Source organism: Bombina bombina, chromosome 1, assembly GCF_027579735.1.
Source record: "Bombina bombina isolate aBomBom1 chromosome 1, aBomBom1.pri, whole genome shotgun sequence".
Lineage (NCBI taxonomy): Eukaryota > Metazoa > Chordata > Amphibia > Anura > Bombinatoridae > Bombina > Bombina bombina.
The window spans coordinates 1,321,066,650-1,321,085,062 of record NC_069499.1 but is presented as its reverse complement, the minus strand read 5'-3'; the positions used below and the strand labels follow the sequence as shown (position 1 = coordinate 1,321,085,062).

At 40.4% G+C, this 18,413-nt stretch overlaps 1 protein-coding gene across 1 annotated transcript in view; it reads left to right on the top strand.

The window, feature by feature from the left end:
- VPS35 (VPS35 retromer complex component) overlaps nucleotides 1-18,413 on the top strand; it is a 588,646-nt gene that overhangs the window by 147,971 nt on the left and 422,262 nt on the right. Inside the window, exon 8 of the mRNA XM_053701861.1 lies at nucleotides 10,719-10,828. Within this exon, the coding sequence (XP_053557836.1) occupies nucleotides 10,719-10,828 (110 nt within the window). The remainder of the gene's footprint in view (nucleotides 1-10,718; nucleotides 10,829-18,413) is intronic.

Genomic DNA, 18,413 nt, shown 5'->3' with positions numbered 1-18,413 from the left:
ATAAGATATGGCATAAATATCTTTATTGGAGTCTAAAGGATTTTTTTGAAGTAAGGTCAGGATCCCAAGGATCTTATCTTTTCTCCAAGAAGGCCTCGAGAAGGGGTTATCTGTCAGTACCCTCAAAGGTTAGATTTCTACTTTATCCATTCTGCTGCACAAGCGTCTAGTGCAGAGATTTCCAAACTTTTCATGTTGGTGACACACTTTTTAGACCTACATCATTTTGCAACACAGTAATTCAGTTGTACTAGCAAAAAGGAGGTTAAACTAACTTGTTTTAAGAGCTATGGACCCATACATACAGTAAATAATATAATAACGAAATGTATTTACAAGTAACAGTATGTATGTGCAAGAATTAAACAAAAGTTTAAAAACACGAATAGCTACTTACTCTCTTAATGGGATGTAGGAGGTTGATGGGATGAACACAGTTTCTGAATATTTGGTTGGATATTAGATAAAGACACTTGCATTTCATCATCAAGCAGCTGTCCCACTCACTGACTACATGTGCAGTCATGAGCCGATTGAGGATATTACAAGTGCAGTCAGGAGCCAATGTGCCATCAAAGCCGCCAATGGGAATAATTTCAGTTCCCTCTGAGCTGCGTCAATAAGTTAAGATGATCTGTGACCCACTAGGTATCAACCATGTGATAGGCGTAGCAAGCAGGCTGAAAATCAGAAACCCCCAAAAAATTGAAAAAAAAAAATTTAAATTCAAAAAAATTTGTGCTGAAGCAGGGACACACCTACACACTGCCGCCGACACACTAACGTGTCACGACACACAGTTTGGAAAGCACAGGTCTAGTGGATGTGACGGATGTACAATCCTTTTGTCAGGCCCTGGTCAGAATCAGGCCTGTATTTAAATTAGTGGCTCCTCCTTGGAGCCTTAATCTTTTTTAAAGTTTTACAACAGGGTTCCATTTAAACCTATGCATTCCATAGATATTAAGTTATTATCTTGGAAAGTTTTGTTTCTTACTGCTATTTCTTCTGCTCAGAGGGTTCTGAACTTTCAGCATTGCAGTGTGATTTTCCTTATCTCATATTTCATACAGATAAGGCAATTCTGCGTACCAAGTTTGGTTTTCTTCCTAAGGTTGTTTCGGTCAGAAATATTAATCAGGGAATTGTTATTCCCTTTCTCTGTCCTAATCCTTTTTCTCATAAAGAACGTTTGTTGCACAGCTTAGACGTTGTGCAGGCTCTTAAATTTTATTTGCAGGCTACGAAGGACTTTGTCAGTCTTCTGCATTTTTTGTTTGCTTTTCTGGAAAACTTAAGGCCAGAAAGCTACTGCCACTTCTCTTTCTCTCTGGTTGAGAAGTGTTATTCATATGGCTTATGAGACTGCTGGACAGCAGCCTCTTGAGAGAATTACAGCTCACTCCACTAGGGCAGTGTCTTCTTCTTGGGCCTTCAAGAATGAGGCCTCTGTAGAACAGATTTGTATGGCTGCGACTTGGTGTTCTTTGCACACTTTTTCTAAATTCTATAGATTTGATACTTTTGCCTCGGCTGAGGCTTCTTTTGGGAGGAAGGTTCTGCAAGCATTGGTGCCTTCTGTTTAGGTTACCTGTCTTGCCCTCCCTTATCTGTGTCCTCTAGCTGGGGTATCTATTCCCAACAGTAATTAATTATTTTGTGGACTCACTGTGTCTTAAGAAAGAAAAAAATAAATTTATCATGTAAGCATACATTTAGTTATTTCTTGACACGGTGTGTCCACGGCCCTCCCTGTTTTAGCTCAGACAGTTTTTTTTATATCAACCTCAGGCACCTCTGCACCTTGTGTTATTTCGTTTCTCTCCTTTTTCTTCGGTCGAATGACTGGGGGTTGTGGGAAGGGAAGTGATACTTAGCAGCTTTGCTGTGGTGCTCTTTGCCTCCTCCTGCTGGCCAGGAGTGATATTCCCAACAGTAATTGATGATTCCGTGGCCTCATCGTGTCAAGAAAGAAATACATTTATTAGGTAAGCATTTTATTATTATTATTATCGGTTATTTGTAGAGCGCCAACAGATTCCGCAGCGCTAGCATACATTTAGTTTTTCTTCTATAAAGGTAAGACGAGTCCACGGATTCATCCTTTACTTGTGGGATATTATCCTTCCCTACAGGAAGTGGCAAAGAGCACCACAGCAGAGCTGTCTATATAGCTCCTCCCTTAGCTCCACCCCCAGTCATTCTCTTTGCCTACTCTAAGTACTAGGAAGGGTAAAGTGAAAGAGGTGATAAAATATTAGTTTTTAATTTCTTCAAGCAAGAGTTTATTTTAAATGGTACCGGTGTGTACTATTTACTCTCAGGCAGCAGATGGATGAAGACTGCTGCCTGGAGGATGATGATCTTAGCATTTGTAACTAAGGTCTATTGCTGTTCCCACAGAGGCTGAGGAGTACAGGAAACTTCAGTGTGAGGAACGGTTTCATGCTATGCAGCAATGAGGTATGTTCAGTCATATTTTTCTGGAGAGACTGTATTTCAGAAAGGCTGACATTATACCCAGGAGGGTAAGAGTAAGCAGTAATCCTAGAGCTAAAAAAAGGGCATTACTTAGCTTGCATATGGGGCCAATTACTAATATGGTTGACACTGATTGACAAATGTTTGTGAGCAAACGTTTTTTTGTTGATTTGGGAGTGCTTTAACGTTTTTGTGGGCAATAAACGTTTTTGGGCAATTTTATTAGGGCACACATGGCTTAATTTTCAGGGTCTTAGAACCCACATGGCTAGTTATAACCGCTCTGGTGCGGTTCTTTAAGGCAAAGGAAACATCAAGTGAGATGGGCGGGACCTATTTTCGCGCCTCAGATGCGCAGTTAGTTTTGTCAGTAAGCAGCAAGCTCTTACTCCTGAGGGCCCTGGTGTATGTTTTGGGCCAAATCGAAGCTTTTACCCCACACTTTCGATCCCTGAGGGCAGGTAGGGCAAAGTGCTGAGAGTGTTTTTTCCCGGATCTGGGCCTATTTTCTATCCGGTTTGGAAATTAAGGGGTTAATTGTTAAAAAAAATTTTGTGGTGCAATTTTAACTACCTATAGTGTGTCTACATTCAAAATTTTGAAAAAATTGGTGCATGTTTAGGCTGTTTTGCAGAACGTGTATGCTTTTTTTCTCTTAAAGGGCCATTATACACTAATTTTTTCTTTGCATAAATGTTTTGTAGATGATCTATTTATAAAGCCCATAAAGTTTTCTCCAACATAGGTGTGTCCGGTCCACGGCGTCATCCTTACTTGTGGGATATTCTCTTCCCCAACAGGAAATGGCAAAGAGCCCAGCAAAGCTGGTCACATGATCCCTCCTAGGCTCCGCCTACCCCAGTCATTCTCTTTGCCGTTGTACAGGCAACATCTCCACGGAGATGGCTTAGAGTTTTTTAGTGTTTAACTGTAGTTTTTATTATTCAATCAAGAGTTTGTTATTTTAAAATAGTGCTGGTATGTACTATTTACTCAGAAACAGAAAAGAGATGAAGATTTCTGTTTGTATGAGGAAAATGATTTTAGCAACCGTCACTAAAATCCATGGCTGTTCCACACAGGACTGTTGAGAGCAATTAACTTCAGTTGGGGGAACAGTGTGCAGACTTTTGCTGCTTGAGGTATGACACATTCTAACAAGACGATGTAATGCTGGAAGCTGTCATTTTCCCTATGGGATCCGGTAAGCCATGTTTATTACGATCGTAAATAAGGGCTTCAAAAAGGGCTTATTAAGACTGTGGACTTTTTCTGGGCTAAATCGATTCATTATTAACACATATTTAGCCTTGAGGAATCATTTTATCTGGGTATTTTGATATAATAATATCGGCAGGCACTGTTTTAGACACCTTATTCTTTAGGGGCTTTCCCAAAGCATAGGCAGAGCCTCATTTTCGCGCCGGTGTTGCGCACTTGTTTTTGAGAGGCATGGCATGCAGTCGCATGTGAGAGGAGCTCTGATACTTAGAAAAGACTTTCTGAAGGCGTCATTTGGTATCGTATTCCCCTTGGGGCTTGGTTGGGTCTCAGCAAAGCAGATACCAGGGACTGTAAAGGGGTTAAAGTTCAAAACGGCTCCGGTTCCGTTATTTTAAGGGTTAAAGCTTCCAAATTTGGTGTGCAATGGAGTCTCAATTTAGTTCTTTCAGTTCTTCAGGGGGTTCCGTTTGAACCCTTGCATTCCGTTGATATTAAGATATTATCTTGGAAAGTTTTGTTTTTAGTTGCAATTTCTTCTGCTAGAAGAGTTTCAGAATTATCTGCTCTGCAGTGTTCTCCTCCTTATCTGGTGTTCCATGCAGATAAGGTGGTTTTACGTACTAAACCTGGTTTTCTTCCAAAAGTTGTTTCTAATAAAAACATTAACCAGGAGATTATCGTACCTTCTCTGTGTCCGAAACCAGTTTCAAAGAAGGAACGTTTGTTGCACAATTTGGATGTTGTTCGCGCTCTAAAATTCTATTTAGATGCTACGAAGGATTTTAGACAAACATCTTCCTTGTTTGTTGTTTATTCCGGTAAAAGGAGAGGGCAAAAAGCAACTTCTACCTCTCTCTCTTTTTGGATTAAAAGCATCATCAGATTGGCTTATGAGACTGCCGGACGGCAGCCTCCCGAAAGAATCACAGCTCATTCCACTAGGGCTGTGGCTTCCACATGGGCCTTCAAGAACGAGGCTTCTGTTGATCAGATATGTAGGGCAGCGACTTGGTCTTCACTGCACACTTTTACCAAATTTTACAAGTTTGATACTTTTGCTTCTTCTGAGGCTATTTTTGGGAGAAAGGTTTTGCAAGCCGTGGTGCCTTCCATTTAGGTGACCTGATTTGCTCCCTCCCTTCATCCGTGTCCTAAAGCTTTGGTATTGGTTCCCACAAGTAAGGATGACGCCGTGGACCGGACACACCGATGTTGGAGAAAACAGAATTTATGTTTACCTGATAAATTACTTTCTCCAACGGTGTGTCCGGTCCACGGCCCGCCCTGGTTTTTTTAATCAGGTCTGATAATTTATTTTCTTTAACTACAGTCACCACGGTACCATATGGTTTCTCCTATGCAAATATTCCTCCTTAACGTCGGTCGAATGACTGGGGTAGGCGGAGCCTAGGAGGGATCATGTGACCAGCTTTGCTGGGCTCTTTGCCATTTCCTGTTGGGGAAGAGAATATCCCACAAGTAAGGATGACGCCGTGGACCGGACACACCGTTGGAGAAAGTAATTTATCAGGTAAACATAAATTCTGTTTTTTCTTTTTTTTTTAAATTTATAATTTTGCTTATTTTTAAATAACATTGCTCTGATTTTCAGACTCCTAATCAAGCCCCAAAGTTTTATTTGAATACCGTCAGCTACCTTCTCTAGCTTGCTCCTGTTTGTGATAAGGGTCTTTTCATATGCAAAAAAAGGGGGAGGGGGGGAGTGTCTTATTTCCCACTTGCAGTGGGCTTTCCAACTGCCTTTTCAACAGAGCTAAACTGAAAGCTTCTAAGTACGTTTTTAAACAGTTTTATACTGGATTTTTATATCAGTATCTGTGCATCTTATTCTTTATAGTAGTGTCTATTACATGCAGTTATATGAAAATGAGTGTATACTGTTCCTTTAAAGGCGCAGTACCGTTTTTTAAGATTATTTTTTTCACTAAATAAAGTGTTTTCAAGCTTGTTTGTAGTCATTACTAGCCTGTTCAACATGTCTGACATTGAGGAAAGTCGATGTTCAATATGTTTAGAAGCCATTGTGGAACCTCCACTTAGAATGTGTCCCTCATGCACTGAAAGGTCAATAAATTGTAAAGAACATATTTTAGCTACTAAAAGTATGTCGCAGGATTATTCTCAGTCAGAAGAGAATCAGGTTATGCCATCTAATTTTCCCCAAGTGTCACAACCGTTAACGCCCGCACAAGCGACGCCAAGTATTTCTAGTGCGTCTAATTCTTTCACCTTGCAAGATATGGCCGCAGTTATGAATACTACCCTCACAGAGGTTTTATCTAAGCTGCCTGGGTTGCAGGGGAAGCGCAGCAGGTCTGGTGTGAGAACAAACGCTGAGCCCTCTGACGCTTTATTAGCCATATCCGATGTACCCTCACAATGTTCTGAAGTGAGGGATTTGCTGGCTGAGGGAGAGATTTCTGACTTAGGAAATATGTTCCCTCAGACAGATTCAGATATGACGTTCTTTAAATTTAAACTAGAACACCTCCGCTTATTGCTCAGGGAGGTTTTAGCGACTCTGGATGATTGTGACCCTATTGTAGTTCCAGAGAAATTGTGTAAAATGGACAGATTCCTAGAGGTTCCTGTCTACACTGATGTTTTTCCGGTCCCTAAGAGGATTTCGGAAATTGTTTCTAAGGAGTGGGATAGACCAGGAATTCCGTTCGCTCCCCCTCCTACTTTTAAGAAAATGTTTCCCATATCTGACGCCGTGCGGGACTCGTGGCAGACCCTCCCTAAGGTGGAGGGAGCTATTTCTACCCTGGCTAAGCGTACAACTATACCTATTGAGGACAGTTGTGCTTTCAAAGATCCTATGGATAAAAAATTAGAGGGTCTCCTGAAGAAAATATTTGTTCATCAAGGTTTTCTTTTCCAAACTATAGCGTGCATTGTTCCTGTAACTACTGCAGTGTCCTTTTGGTTCGAGGCTCTGGAAGAGGCTCTTTAGGTTGAGACTCCATTAGAGGATATTCTGGATAGAATTAGGACTATCAAGCTAGCTAATTCTTTCATTACAGATGCCGCTTTTCAATTGGCTAAATTAGCGACAAAGAATTCAGGTTTTGCCATTTTAGCGCGTAGAGCGTTATGGCTTAAGTCCTGGTCTGCTGATGTGTCATCAAAAGCTAAGCTTTTAGCCATCCCTATTCGGGCCTGAACTGAAAGAGATAATTTCAGACATCACTGGAGGGAAAGGCCATGCCCTTCCTCAGGATAAGACGAATAAGATGAGGACCAAACAAAATAATTTTCGTTCCTTTCGAAACTTCAAAGTTGGTCCCTCTTCCTTTTCCCCTGCCGCAAAGCAAGAGGGGAATCTTGCTCAATCCAAGTCAGTCTGGAGACCTAACCAAACTTGGAACAAGGGTAAACAGGCCAAGAAGCCTGCTGCTGCCTCCAAGACAGCATGAAGGGGTAGCACCCGATCTGGGACTGGATCTAGTAGGGGGCAGACTTTCTCTCTTCGCTCAGGCTTGGGCAAGAGATGTTCAGGATTCCTGGGCTTTAGAAATAGTAACCCAGGGGTACCTTCTAGATTTCAAAGATTCTCCCCCAAGAGGGAGATTCCATCTTTCTCAATTGTCTGTAAACCAGACAAAAAGAGAGGCGTTCTTACGCTGTGTAGAAGACCTATATTCCATGGGAGTGATCTGCCCAGTTCCGGAAACAGAACATGGGCAAGGGTTCTACTCCAACCTGTTTGTGGTTCCCAAAAAAGAGGGAACTTTCAGACCAATTTTGGATCTCAAGATCCTAAACAAATTCCTCAGAGTCCCATCCTTCAAGATGGAGACCATTCGGAATATTTTGCCAATGATCCAGGAGGGTCAACATATGACCACCGTGGACTTAAAGGATGCGTATCTACATATTCCTATCCACAAAGATCATCACCAGTTCCTCAGGTTCGCCTTTATGGACAAGCATTACCAGTTTGTGGCTCTTCCCTTCGGGTTGGCCATGGCTCCCAGAATTTTCACAAAGGTGCTAGGGTCCCTTCTGGCGGTTCAAAGGCCGCGGGGCATAGCTGTGGCGCCTTATCTGGACAATAACTTAATCCAGGCGTCGACTTACCAACTAGCCAAGTCTCACACAGACATCGTGTTGGCTTTTCTAAGATCTCACGGGTGGAAGGTGAACGTAAAAAAGAGTTCACTTATCCCTCTCACAAGAGTTCCATTCCTGGGAACTCTGATAGATTCGGTGGACATGAAAAATTTTCTGACGGAGGTCAGGAAATCAAAGATTTTATCCATCTGCCGAGCTCTTCATTCCATTCCTCGGCCGTCAGTGGCTCAGTGTATGGAGGTAATCGGTTTAATGGTAGCGGCAATGGACATAGTTCCGTTTGCTCGCTTGCATCTCAGACCACTGCAACTTTGCATGCACAAACAGTGGAATGGGGATTATGCAGATTTATCTCCTCAGATAAATCTGGACCAAGAGACCAGAAACTCTCTTCTTTGGTGGTTGTCACAGGATCATCTGTCCAAGGGAATGTGTTTCCACTGGCCAGCGTGGGTCATAGTGACGACGGACGCCAGCCTATTGGGCTGGGGTGCAGTCTGGAATTCCCTGAAAGCACAGGGTTTGTGGACTCGGGAGGAGACTCTCCTCCCAATCAATATTCTATAAATGAGAGCGATATTCAACGCGCTTCAGGCGTGGCCTCAGCTGGCGTTGGCAGGATTCATAAGATTTCAGTCAGACAATATCACGACTGTAGCATATATCAATCATCAGGGGGGGAACAAAGAGTTCTCTAGCGATGATAGAGGCTACCAAAATAATTTGATGGGCAGAGACTCACTCTTGCCATCTATCAGCAATCTATATCCCAGGAGTGGAGAACTGGGAAGCGGATTTTCTAAGTCGTCAGACTTTTCATCCGGGGGAGTCGGAACTCCAGCCGGAGGTGTTTGCACAATTGATTCAGCAATGGGGAACACCAGAATTGGATCTGATGGCGTCTCGTCGGAATGCCAAACTTCCTCGTTACGGGTCCAGGTCAAGGGATCCTCAGGCAGTACTGAAAGATGCTCTGGCAGTACCCTGGTCGTTCAACCTGGCTTATGTGTTTCCACCTTTTCCTCTCCTTCCTTGTTTGATTGCCAGAATCAAACAGGAGAGAGCTTCAGTGATTTTGATAGCACCTGCGTGGCCAAGCAGGACTTGGTATGCAGACCTGGTGGACATGTCATCTCTTCCACCATGGACTCTGCCACTGAGACAGGACCTTCTGATTCAAGGTCCGTTCCAGCCTCCAAATCTAGTTTCTCTGCGACTGACTGCTTGGAGATTGAACACTTGATCGTATCCAAGCGAGGGTTCTCTGAGTCGGTCATAGATACCTTGATTCAGGCTCGAAAGCCTGTCACCAGGAAAATTTATCATAAGATATGGCGTAAATATCTTTATTGGTGCGAATCCAATGGCTACTCATGGAGTAAGATCAGGATTCCTAGGATTTTGTCCTTTCTCCAAGAAGGATTGGAGAAGGGGCTATCAGCTAGTTCCTTAAATGGACAGATATCTGCTTTATCAATTCTACTGCACAAACGTCTGGCAGATGTTCCAGACGTTCAGTCGTTTTGTCAGGGTTTAGTTAGAATCAAGCCTGTGTTTAAACCTGTTGCTCCGCCATGGAGTTTGAATTTGGTTCTTAAAGTTCTTCAAGGGGTTCCGTTTGAACCTATGCATTCCATAGATATTAAGCTTTTATCTTGGAAAGTTCTGTTTTTAGTTGCTATCTCTTCGGCTCGAAGAGTTTCTGAACTATCTGCATTGCAATGCGACTCGCCTTATCTTGTTTTCCATGCTGATAAGGTGGTTCTGCGTACCAAACCTGGATTCTTTCCTAAGGTTGTTACTAATAAGAATATTAATCAGGAAATTGTTGTTCCTTCTCTGTGTCCTAATCCTTCCTCTAAGAAGGAGCGTCTATTGCACAACTTGGACGTGGTTCGTGCTTTGAAGTTTTACTTGCAAGTGACCAAAGATTTTCGTCAAACATCTTCTTTGTTTGTTGTCTATTCTGGAAAACGTAGAGGTCAAAAAGCTACGGCTACCTCTCTTGCCTTTTGGCTAAAAAGCATCATCCGTTTGGCATACGAGACTGCTGGACAGCAGCCTCCTGAAAGAATTACAGTTCACTCTACTAGAGCGGTGGCTTCCACATGGGCTTTTAAAAATTATGCTTCTGTTGGACAGATTTGTAAGGCTGCGACTTGGTCTTCGCTTCATACCTTTTCCAAATTTTCCAAATTTGATATCTTTGCTTCTTCGGAGGCTGTTTTTGGGAGAAAAGTTCTTCAAGCAGTGGTGCCTTCTGTTTCACCATCTGTCTTGTCCCTCCAGTTCATCTGTGTCCTGTAGCTTTGGTATTGTATCCCACAAGGAAAGGATTAATCCGGGGACTCGTCTTACCTTTATAGAAGAAAACTAAATTTATGCTTACCTGATAAATTGATTTCTTCTATGGTAAGACGAGTCCACGGCCAGCCCTGTCATTTTAAGACAGATTATATTTTTTTGATTTAAACTCAGTCACCTCTGCACCTTTGTAGTTTCTCCTTTTTCTTCCTGTACCTTCGATCGCATGACTGGGGGGTGGAGCAAAGGGAGGAGCTATATAGACAGCTCTGCCGTGGTGCTCTTTGCCACTTCCTGTAGGGAAGGATAATATCCCACAAGTAAAGGATGAATCCGTGGACTCGTCTTACCATAGAAGAAATCAATTTATCAGGTAAGCATAAATTTAGTTTTTGTACATTTTTCACACTTTTATACATTTGCTAAATCCTGTTCTCTGGTATTTGCTTCAGTTTATAGTCTAATTGTCTCTCTCCTTCATGATGATAATCTGTATGCCCCTTTTGCTCTTGGACAGTATGGGAAGGAAAAAAACACTGGTGCAACAATGCTTTAAAAATGTTTCTATACTTCAGAAAGATAAATATAGAAATATTTTTGTTTGTTTTTAGGTTTTTCCGGATGAATTTCATCTTCAGACCTTGAACCCATTCCTTAGATCCTGTGCTGAGCTACACCAAAATGTCAATGTGAAAAACATAATTATTGCTTTAATTGATCGGTAGGTGGATGTTCGGTATTACTAATATTATAGCATGTGCTGCAATCACTAACACTGTGCTTTTTATTTGATCGTATGTTGTAGTAGAATTGTTGTTTCGCTTCATATAAATGTAGTGTTGGTCAAGTCACTTTTCCAGTCTGTGTATGAGTGGATTGGATGCCATAGAGAATACAATCGGGTTAGTTGCAAGCCAAGGTCTTAAAGGGATATGAAACCCAATGTTTTTTTCTTTTATGATTCTGACCGAGCATGCAATTTTAACTTTACAATTTACTTCTGTTATCAGATTTTCTTCATTCTCTTGGTATCTTTTGTGGAAGAAGCAGCAATGCAATACTGGGAGCTAGCTGAACACATTGGGTGGCCCAATGACAATATGCATATATGTGCAAATATTAGCTAGCTCCCAGTAGTGCAGTGCTGCTCCTGAGCCTACCTAGGTATGCTTTTCAATGAAGAATACGAAAAGAGCAAATCAAATGTTGTTAATAGTAGTAAATTGGAAACTTATTTAAAATTCCATGCTCTATCGGAATCATGAAAGTTTAATTTTGACTTCACTTTCCCTTTACTCATCAACTGTTCTCTACTAAGGGGCTTCAATGCAAATCTACAAGCTGAAAATGTGTTTTAATACTTCATAGCTTCTTGATAAACCTTTGGCTGCCAGATGTAAGTCCAGTGAATTGTAAAGCTCCGCATCACAACTATTCTGTCAGTCTAATATTTTATGAGAAGTCAAGTTGCAGGGCATAAAGATATGGTCTTTATGAAAAGCTTTCTTAAATGATATACATCTGCCATTTTATGCTAAGCTATTTTTTCTGATGTTCTATTTTTTGCATTTTTTTGTATCAACAGTTCTAAATATAGATTCATGGTCATTGCGATGAACAGATGCCACCTAAATCCTTATCTTAGTTTACTTTCCAGAAAAAATAATAATTGTAAAACCGCTCACATAAGACCTATTTCTTTCATGTAATTGGCAAGAGTCCATGAGCTAGTGACGTATGGGATATACAATCCTAGCAGGAGGGGCAAAGTTTCCTAAACCTCAAAATGCCTATAAATACACCCCTCACCACACCCACAATTCAGTTTTACAAACTTTGCCTCCTATGGAGGTGGTGAAGTAAAGTTTGTGCTAAGATTTCTACGTTGACATGCGCTTCACAGCTTTTTGAAGCCCGATTCCTCTCAGAGTACAGCGAATGTCAGAGGGATGTGAAGGGAGTATCTCCTATTGAATGCAATGGTTTTCCTCACGGGAGATCTATTTCATTGGTTCTCTGTTATCGGTCGTAGAGATTCATCTCCTATCTCCCTTTTCAGATTGACGATATACTCTCATATACCATTACCTCTACTGATAACTGTTTCAGTACTGGTTTGGCTATCTGCTATATGTGGATGGGTGTCTTTCGGTAAGTATGTTTTTTATTACTTAAGACACCCCAGCTATGGTTTGGCACTTTATGCATTTATATAAAGTTCTAAATATATGTATTGTACTTATATTTGCCATGAGTCAGGTTCATGTATTTCCTTGTGCAGACTGTCAGTTTCATATTTAGGGAAAATAAACATATTAAGAAATATTTTTTTCTTTCCTGGGGTTCATTCTTTTTTTCAACTTGACTTGACTACATTTTTTCTTGAAAATTGCGGGCAGTACTAGGCCTGCGGGTGCGCCAAATGCTAGACTTTATTGCGTCATTTTTGGCGCGAGAATTTCTTGGCACGAAAAGTACGTCCGTTGATGCAAGTTCGTAATTTCCGGCGTTGTAGTTGACGCCGAAGCCTTACACACAGTTGCGTCATTAGTGATGCAAGTGTTCATTTCCGGATTTTGTTGGCGCCAAATTTTTTTAGTTACGTTGTGCATCATAGTTGGCGCCAAATTTTTCATTAATTTAATACCCCATTGCTGTTTGCCTCTTGCCTTTTTCTATGTCAGAGGTCTATGCTATTTGCATTTTTTCCCATTCCTGAAACTGTCATATAAGAAAATCGATAATTTTGCTTTATATGTTGTTTTTTCTTTTACATTTTGCAAGATGTCTCAATCTGATCCTGCCTCAGAAGTATCTGTTGGAACTTTGCTGCCTGACATCGGTTCTACCAAAGCTAAGTGCATTTGTTGTAAGATTGTGAAAGTTATATCTCCGAATGTCATTTGTAATAGTTGTCATGATAAACTTTTACATGCAGATAATGTGCCCATCATTAATAGTACATTGCCAGTTGCAGTTCCTTCAACTTCTAATGTACATGATATAACTATGAATTTTAAAGAATTTGTTACTGATTCTATTCAGAAGGCTTTGTCTGCATTTCCACCTTCTAATAAACGTAAAAGGTCTTTTAAAACTTCTCACTCAGTTGATGAAATTTCAAATGACCGACAACATAATGATTTATCCTCCTCTGATGAGGATCTATCTGATTCAGAAGATCCTTCCTCAGATATTGACACTGACAAATCTACTTAGTTATTTAAAATGGAGTATATTCGTTCTTTATTAAAAGAAGTGCTAATTACTTTGGATATTGAGGAAACCAGTCCACTTGACGTCTAGTAAACGTTTAAATGCTGTTTTTAAACCTCCTGTGGTTACTCCAGAGGTTTTTCCTATTCCTGATGCTATTTTTGATATGATTTCTAAGGAATGGAATAAGCCAGGTACTTCTTTTTTTCCTTCTTCAAGGTTTAAAAAATTGTATCCTTTACCAGTAATTTCTATAGAGTTTTGGGAAAAAGTCCCCAAAGTTGATGGGGCTATTTCTACTCTTGCTAAACGTACCAATATTCCTATGGAAGATTGTAATTCCTTTAAGGATCCTTTAGATAGGAAGCTTGAATCTTATTTAAGGAAAGCCTATTTATATTCAGGTCATCTTCTCAGACCTGCAATTTCTTTGGCTGATGTTGCGGCTGCATCAACTTTTTGGTTGGAAAATTTAGCGCAACAAGAATTGGATTCTGACATATCTAGCATTGCTCACTTACTGCAACATGCTAATCATTTTATTTGTGATGCCATTTTTGATATTATCAAAATTGATGTTTGATCCATGTCTTTAGCTATTTTAGCTAGAAGAGCTTTGTGGCTTAAATCTTGAAATGCTGATATGACATCTAAGTCTAGATTACTATCTAGCCTGATGAAACCGGGCTGGGACACGGAGAAACGCGTTGCTTGTTTTTATATGCTTTTATGCTGTATTAAACCCCTGTGAATCTGTTTCATTGCTGCTGTACTCCTGATCATTTCTGAAGCATTTGTTACACTGTGTTTGATGTCCATTTGCACTTGTTACCTAAGTGCTGCTGCTGCCAAACTAGCAGAGACTGCTATCCACCTAACAGTTAACAGCAAAGAAGTTTTTTGGGAACTACACCGCTCCTGATTCTCTTGTTGCCGGGACAACAAAGACCATCTGTTCTAGGTGCCTGGTGAGTCTGCCGAGCGACTCTTTGGACTCGGCCTACTTGTATTGCACATCAGTGCTTACTATCAAGTGAGTGAGATACCTGCTACGTATACATCTCTTCTTCAATTTTTTTACTCATTGATCTGCAGTATGTGGCGCCCTCTGTCTTTTCTGTTATAGATTGCCATCTTGTGTCAGGGCACGACGCACCAGAGGAGCTGCCTGGAAACTATTGTGTGGACATTGCTACATATCCGCTATATGTGGTATATGCTCCAAGCTAACTCTAACAGTTTGCCTAATTTTGTGTGGACTCTCATTTGCAATTGCCATCTATCTGTTTGTGGTTTATGCTCTGATTTAATTTGATTTTTGACTTCTTATTGCGGGGACATTGCCACATATCCGTAACACTTATTTTTTAATTTTTTTATTTTAGTTCTATTTTATTTTATTTCACTTTTTTAGTATGATCACTTATTGTGTATTTTTTTCTATGTCAAACTATATATATTATTATTTTTACTTCAAGTTTTTTGGACTTTTTTATTTCTTTTTATTTTCACAGCATATTTATATAGCACATTTGTTTATTAACTTTCTTTGAATAACTATTGTTGCTATATACTCACATTACTATTACCATCACTAGTTTAATTTTTTGTATAGAATTCTTGGCGCCTCTTTCAGGTTATCTGTTTGCACCTCTGCTGCAGATAGTATATCCGTTTAATTGTAGATTAATATCTCTTTCTTTCCAAGGTAATAATTTATTTGGTTCTCAGTTGGATTCTATTATTTCAACTGTTACTGGGGGAAAGGGAGTTTTTCTGCCTCAGGATAAAAAACCTAAGGGTAAATCTAAGGCTTCTAACCATTTTCGTTCCTTTCGTCAAAATAATGAACAAAAATCTAATCCTTCCCCCAAAGAATCTGTTTCCAATTGGAAGCCTCCCTCAAATTGGAATAAATCCAAGCAATTTAAGAAACTAAAGTCAGCCCCTAAATCCGCATGAAGGTGCGGCCCTCATTCCAGCTCAGCTGGTAGGGGGCAGATTAAGGTTTTTCAAAGATATTTTGATAAATTCTGTCCAAAATCAATGGATTCAGAGCATTGTCTCTCAAGGGTATCGAATAGGATTCAGAGTAAGACCTCCTGTGAGAAGATTTCTTCTCTCACGCATCCCAGCAAATCCATTAAAAGCTCAGGCTTTCCTGAAGTGTGTTTCAGACCTGGAGTTTTTAGGGGTAATCATGCCGATTCCTTTTCAGGAGTTAGGTCTGGGGTTTTATTCAATTCTATTCATTGTCCCAAAGAAGGAAAATTCATTCAGACCAGTACTGGATCTGAAAATTTTGAATCGTTATGTAAGAGTACCAACTTTCAATATGGTGACTATAAGGACTATTCTGCCTTTTGTTCAGCGAGGACATTATATGTCCACAATAGACTTGCAGGATGCATACCTTCATATTCCGATTCATCCAGAACATTATCAGTTCCTGAGGTTCTCTTTTCTAGACAAGCATTACCAATTTGTTGCTCTTCCATTTGGCCTAGCATCAGCTCCAAGAATCTTTTCAAAGGTTCCCGCTGCCATACTCTCTTTAATCAGATAACAGAGTATTGCGGTGTTTCCTTATTTGGGCGATATCTTGGTACTAGCTCAGTCTTTACGTTCTGGAGAATCTCACATGAATCAACTAGTGTTGTTTCTTCGAAAACATGGTTGGAGGATCAATTTACCAAAAAGTTTCTTGATTCCTCAGACAAGGGTCATCTTTTTAGGTTTCCAGATAGATTCAGTGTCCATGACTCTCTAACAGACAAGAGACGTTTGAAATTGGTTGCAGCCTATCGGCACCTTCAGTCATTCCCTTCAGTGGCTATGTGCATGGAAGTTTTATGCCTCATGACTGCAGCATCGGACGCAATTCCTTTTGCTCATTTTCACATGAGACCTCTCCAGCTTTGTATGCTGAATCAATGGTGCAGGGATTATACAAAGATATCACAATTAATATCCTTAAATCCCAATGTTCGACACTCTCTCTAACGTGGTGGTTAAATCTCCAGCGTTTAGTTCAAGGGGCTTCTTTTGTTTGGCCAACCTGGACTGTGATAACTGCAGATGCAAGTCTTTGAGGTTGGGGAGCTCTGACAGCACAAGGGGTTTGGAAATCTCAAGAGGCGAGATTACCAATCAATAATTTAGAACTCTGTGCAATTCTCAGAACGCTTCAGTTTTGGCCTCTGTTGAAGAGAGGACCGTTCATTTGCTTTCAGACAGACAGTATCACAACTGTGGCATATGTCAATCATCGGGGTGGGACTCGCAGTCCCCAAGCCATGAAAGAAGTATCTCGGATACTTGCTTGGGCGGAAATTGGAATCCAGCTCCTGTCTAATCTCTGCGGTGCATATCCCAGGTGTAGACAATTGGGAGGCGGATTATCTCAGCCGCCAGACTTTACATCCAGGGGAGTGGTCTCTCCATCCAGATGTGTTTTCTCAGATTGTTCAGATGTGGGGTCTTCCAGAGATAGATCTCATGGCCTCTCATCTAAACAAGAAACTTCCCAGATACCTGTCCAGGGATGTTCAGGCGGAAGCAGTGGATGCGCTGACACTTCCATGGTGTTATCAACCTGCTTACATCTTTCCGCCTCTAGTTCTTCTTCCAAGAGTGATCTCCAAAATCATCATTGAACGATCGTTTGTGTTGCTGGTGGCTCCAGCATGGAGACACAGGTTTTGGTATGCGGATCTTGTTCGGATGTCCAGTTGCCAACCTTGGCCACTTCCTTTAAGGCCGGACCTACTGTCTCAAGGTCCATTTTTCCATCAGGATCTCAAAACATTAAATTTGAAGGTATGGAAATTGAACGCTTAGTACTTAGTCATAGAGGTTTCTCTGACTCAGTGATTAATACTATGTTACAATCTCGTAAATCTGTCTCTAGAAAGATTTATTATTGAGTTTGGAAGACTTACATTTCATGGTGTTCTTCTCATAAATTCTCTTGGCATTCTTTTAGAATTCCTAGAATTTTACAGTTTCTTCAGGATGGTTTGGATAAAGTTTGTCAGCAAGTTCCTTGAAGGGACAAATCTCTGCTCTTTCTGTTTTATTTCCCAGAAAGATTGCTAAACTTCATGATATTCACTGTTTTGTACAGGTTTTAGTTCGTATTAAGCCTGTCATTAAATCAATTTCTCCTCCTTGGAGTCTTAATTTGGTTTTGAAGGCGTTGCAGGCTCCTCCATTTGAGCCTATGCATTCTTTGGACATTAAATTACTTTCTTGGAAAGTGTTGTTCCTTTTGGCTATCTCTTCTGCTAGAAGAGTTTCTGAGCTTTCTGCTCTTTCTTGTGAATCTCCTTTTCTGATTTTTCATCAGGATAAGGCGGTTTTGCGGACTTCATTTACATTTTTACCTAATGTTGTGAATTCTAACAACATTAGTAGAGAATTTGTTGTCCCTTCCTTGTGTCCTAATCCTAAGAATTCTTTGGAAAGATCCTTACATTCTCTGGATGTGGTAAGAGCTTTGAAATATTATGTTGAAGCTACTAAAGATTTCAGGAAGACTTCTAGTCTATTTGTTATATTTTCAGATCCTAGTAAAGGTCAGAAGGCCTCTGCTATTTCCTTGGCTTCTTGGTTAAAGCTTTTGATTCATTCAGCATATTTGGAGTCGGGTAAGACCCCGCCTCAGAGAATTACAGCTCATTCTTCTAGATCAGTCTCCACTTCGTTGGCTTTTAAGAATGAAGCTTCAGTTGATCAGATTTGCAAAGCAGCAACTTGGTCCTCTTTGCATACATTTACTAAATTCTACTGTTTTGATGTATTTGCTTCTTCAGAAGCAGTTTTTGGTAGAAAAGTTCTTCAGGCAGCTGTTTCAGTTTGATTCTTCTGCTGATGTTTTAAGTTTTTATTGTCATTAAAAGAATAAACTTATAATTTGGGTTGTGGATTATTTTTTCAGCGGAAAATGTTTTTTATTTTATCCCTCCCTCTCTAGTGACTCTTGCGTGGAGTTCCACATTTTGGGTATTGATATCCCATACGTCACTAGCACATGGACTCTTGCCAATTACATGAAAGAAAACATAATTTATGTAAGAACTTACCTGATA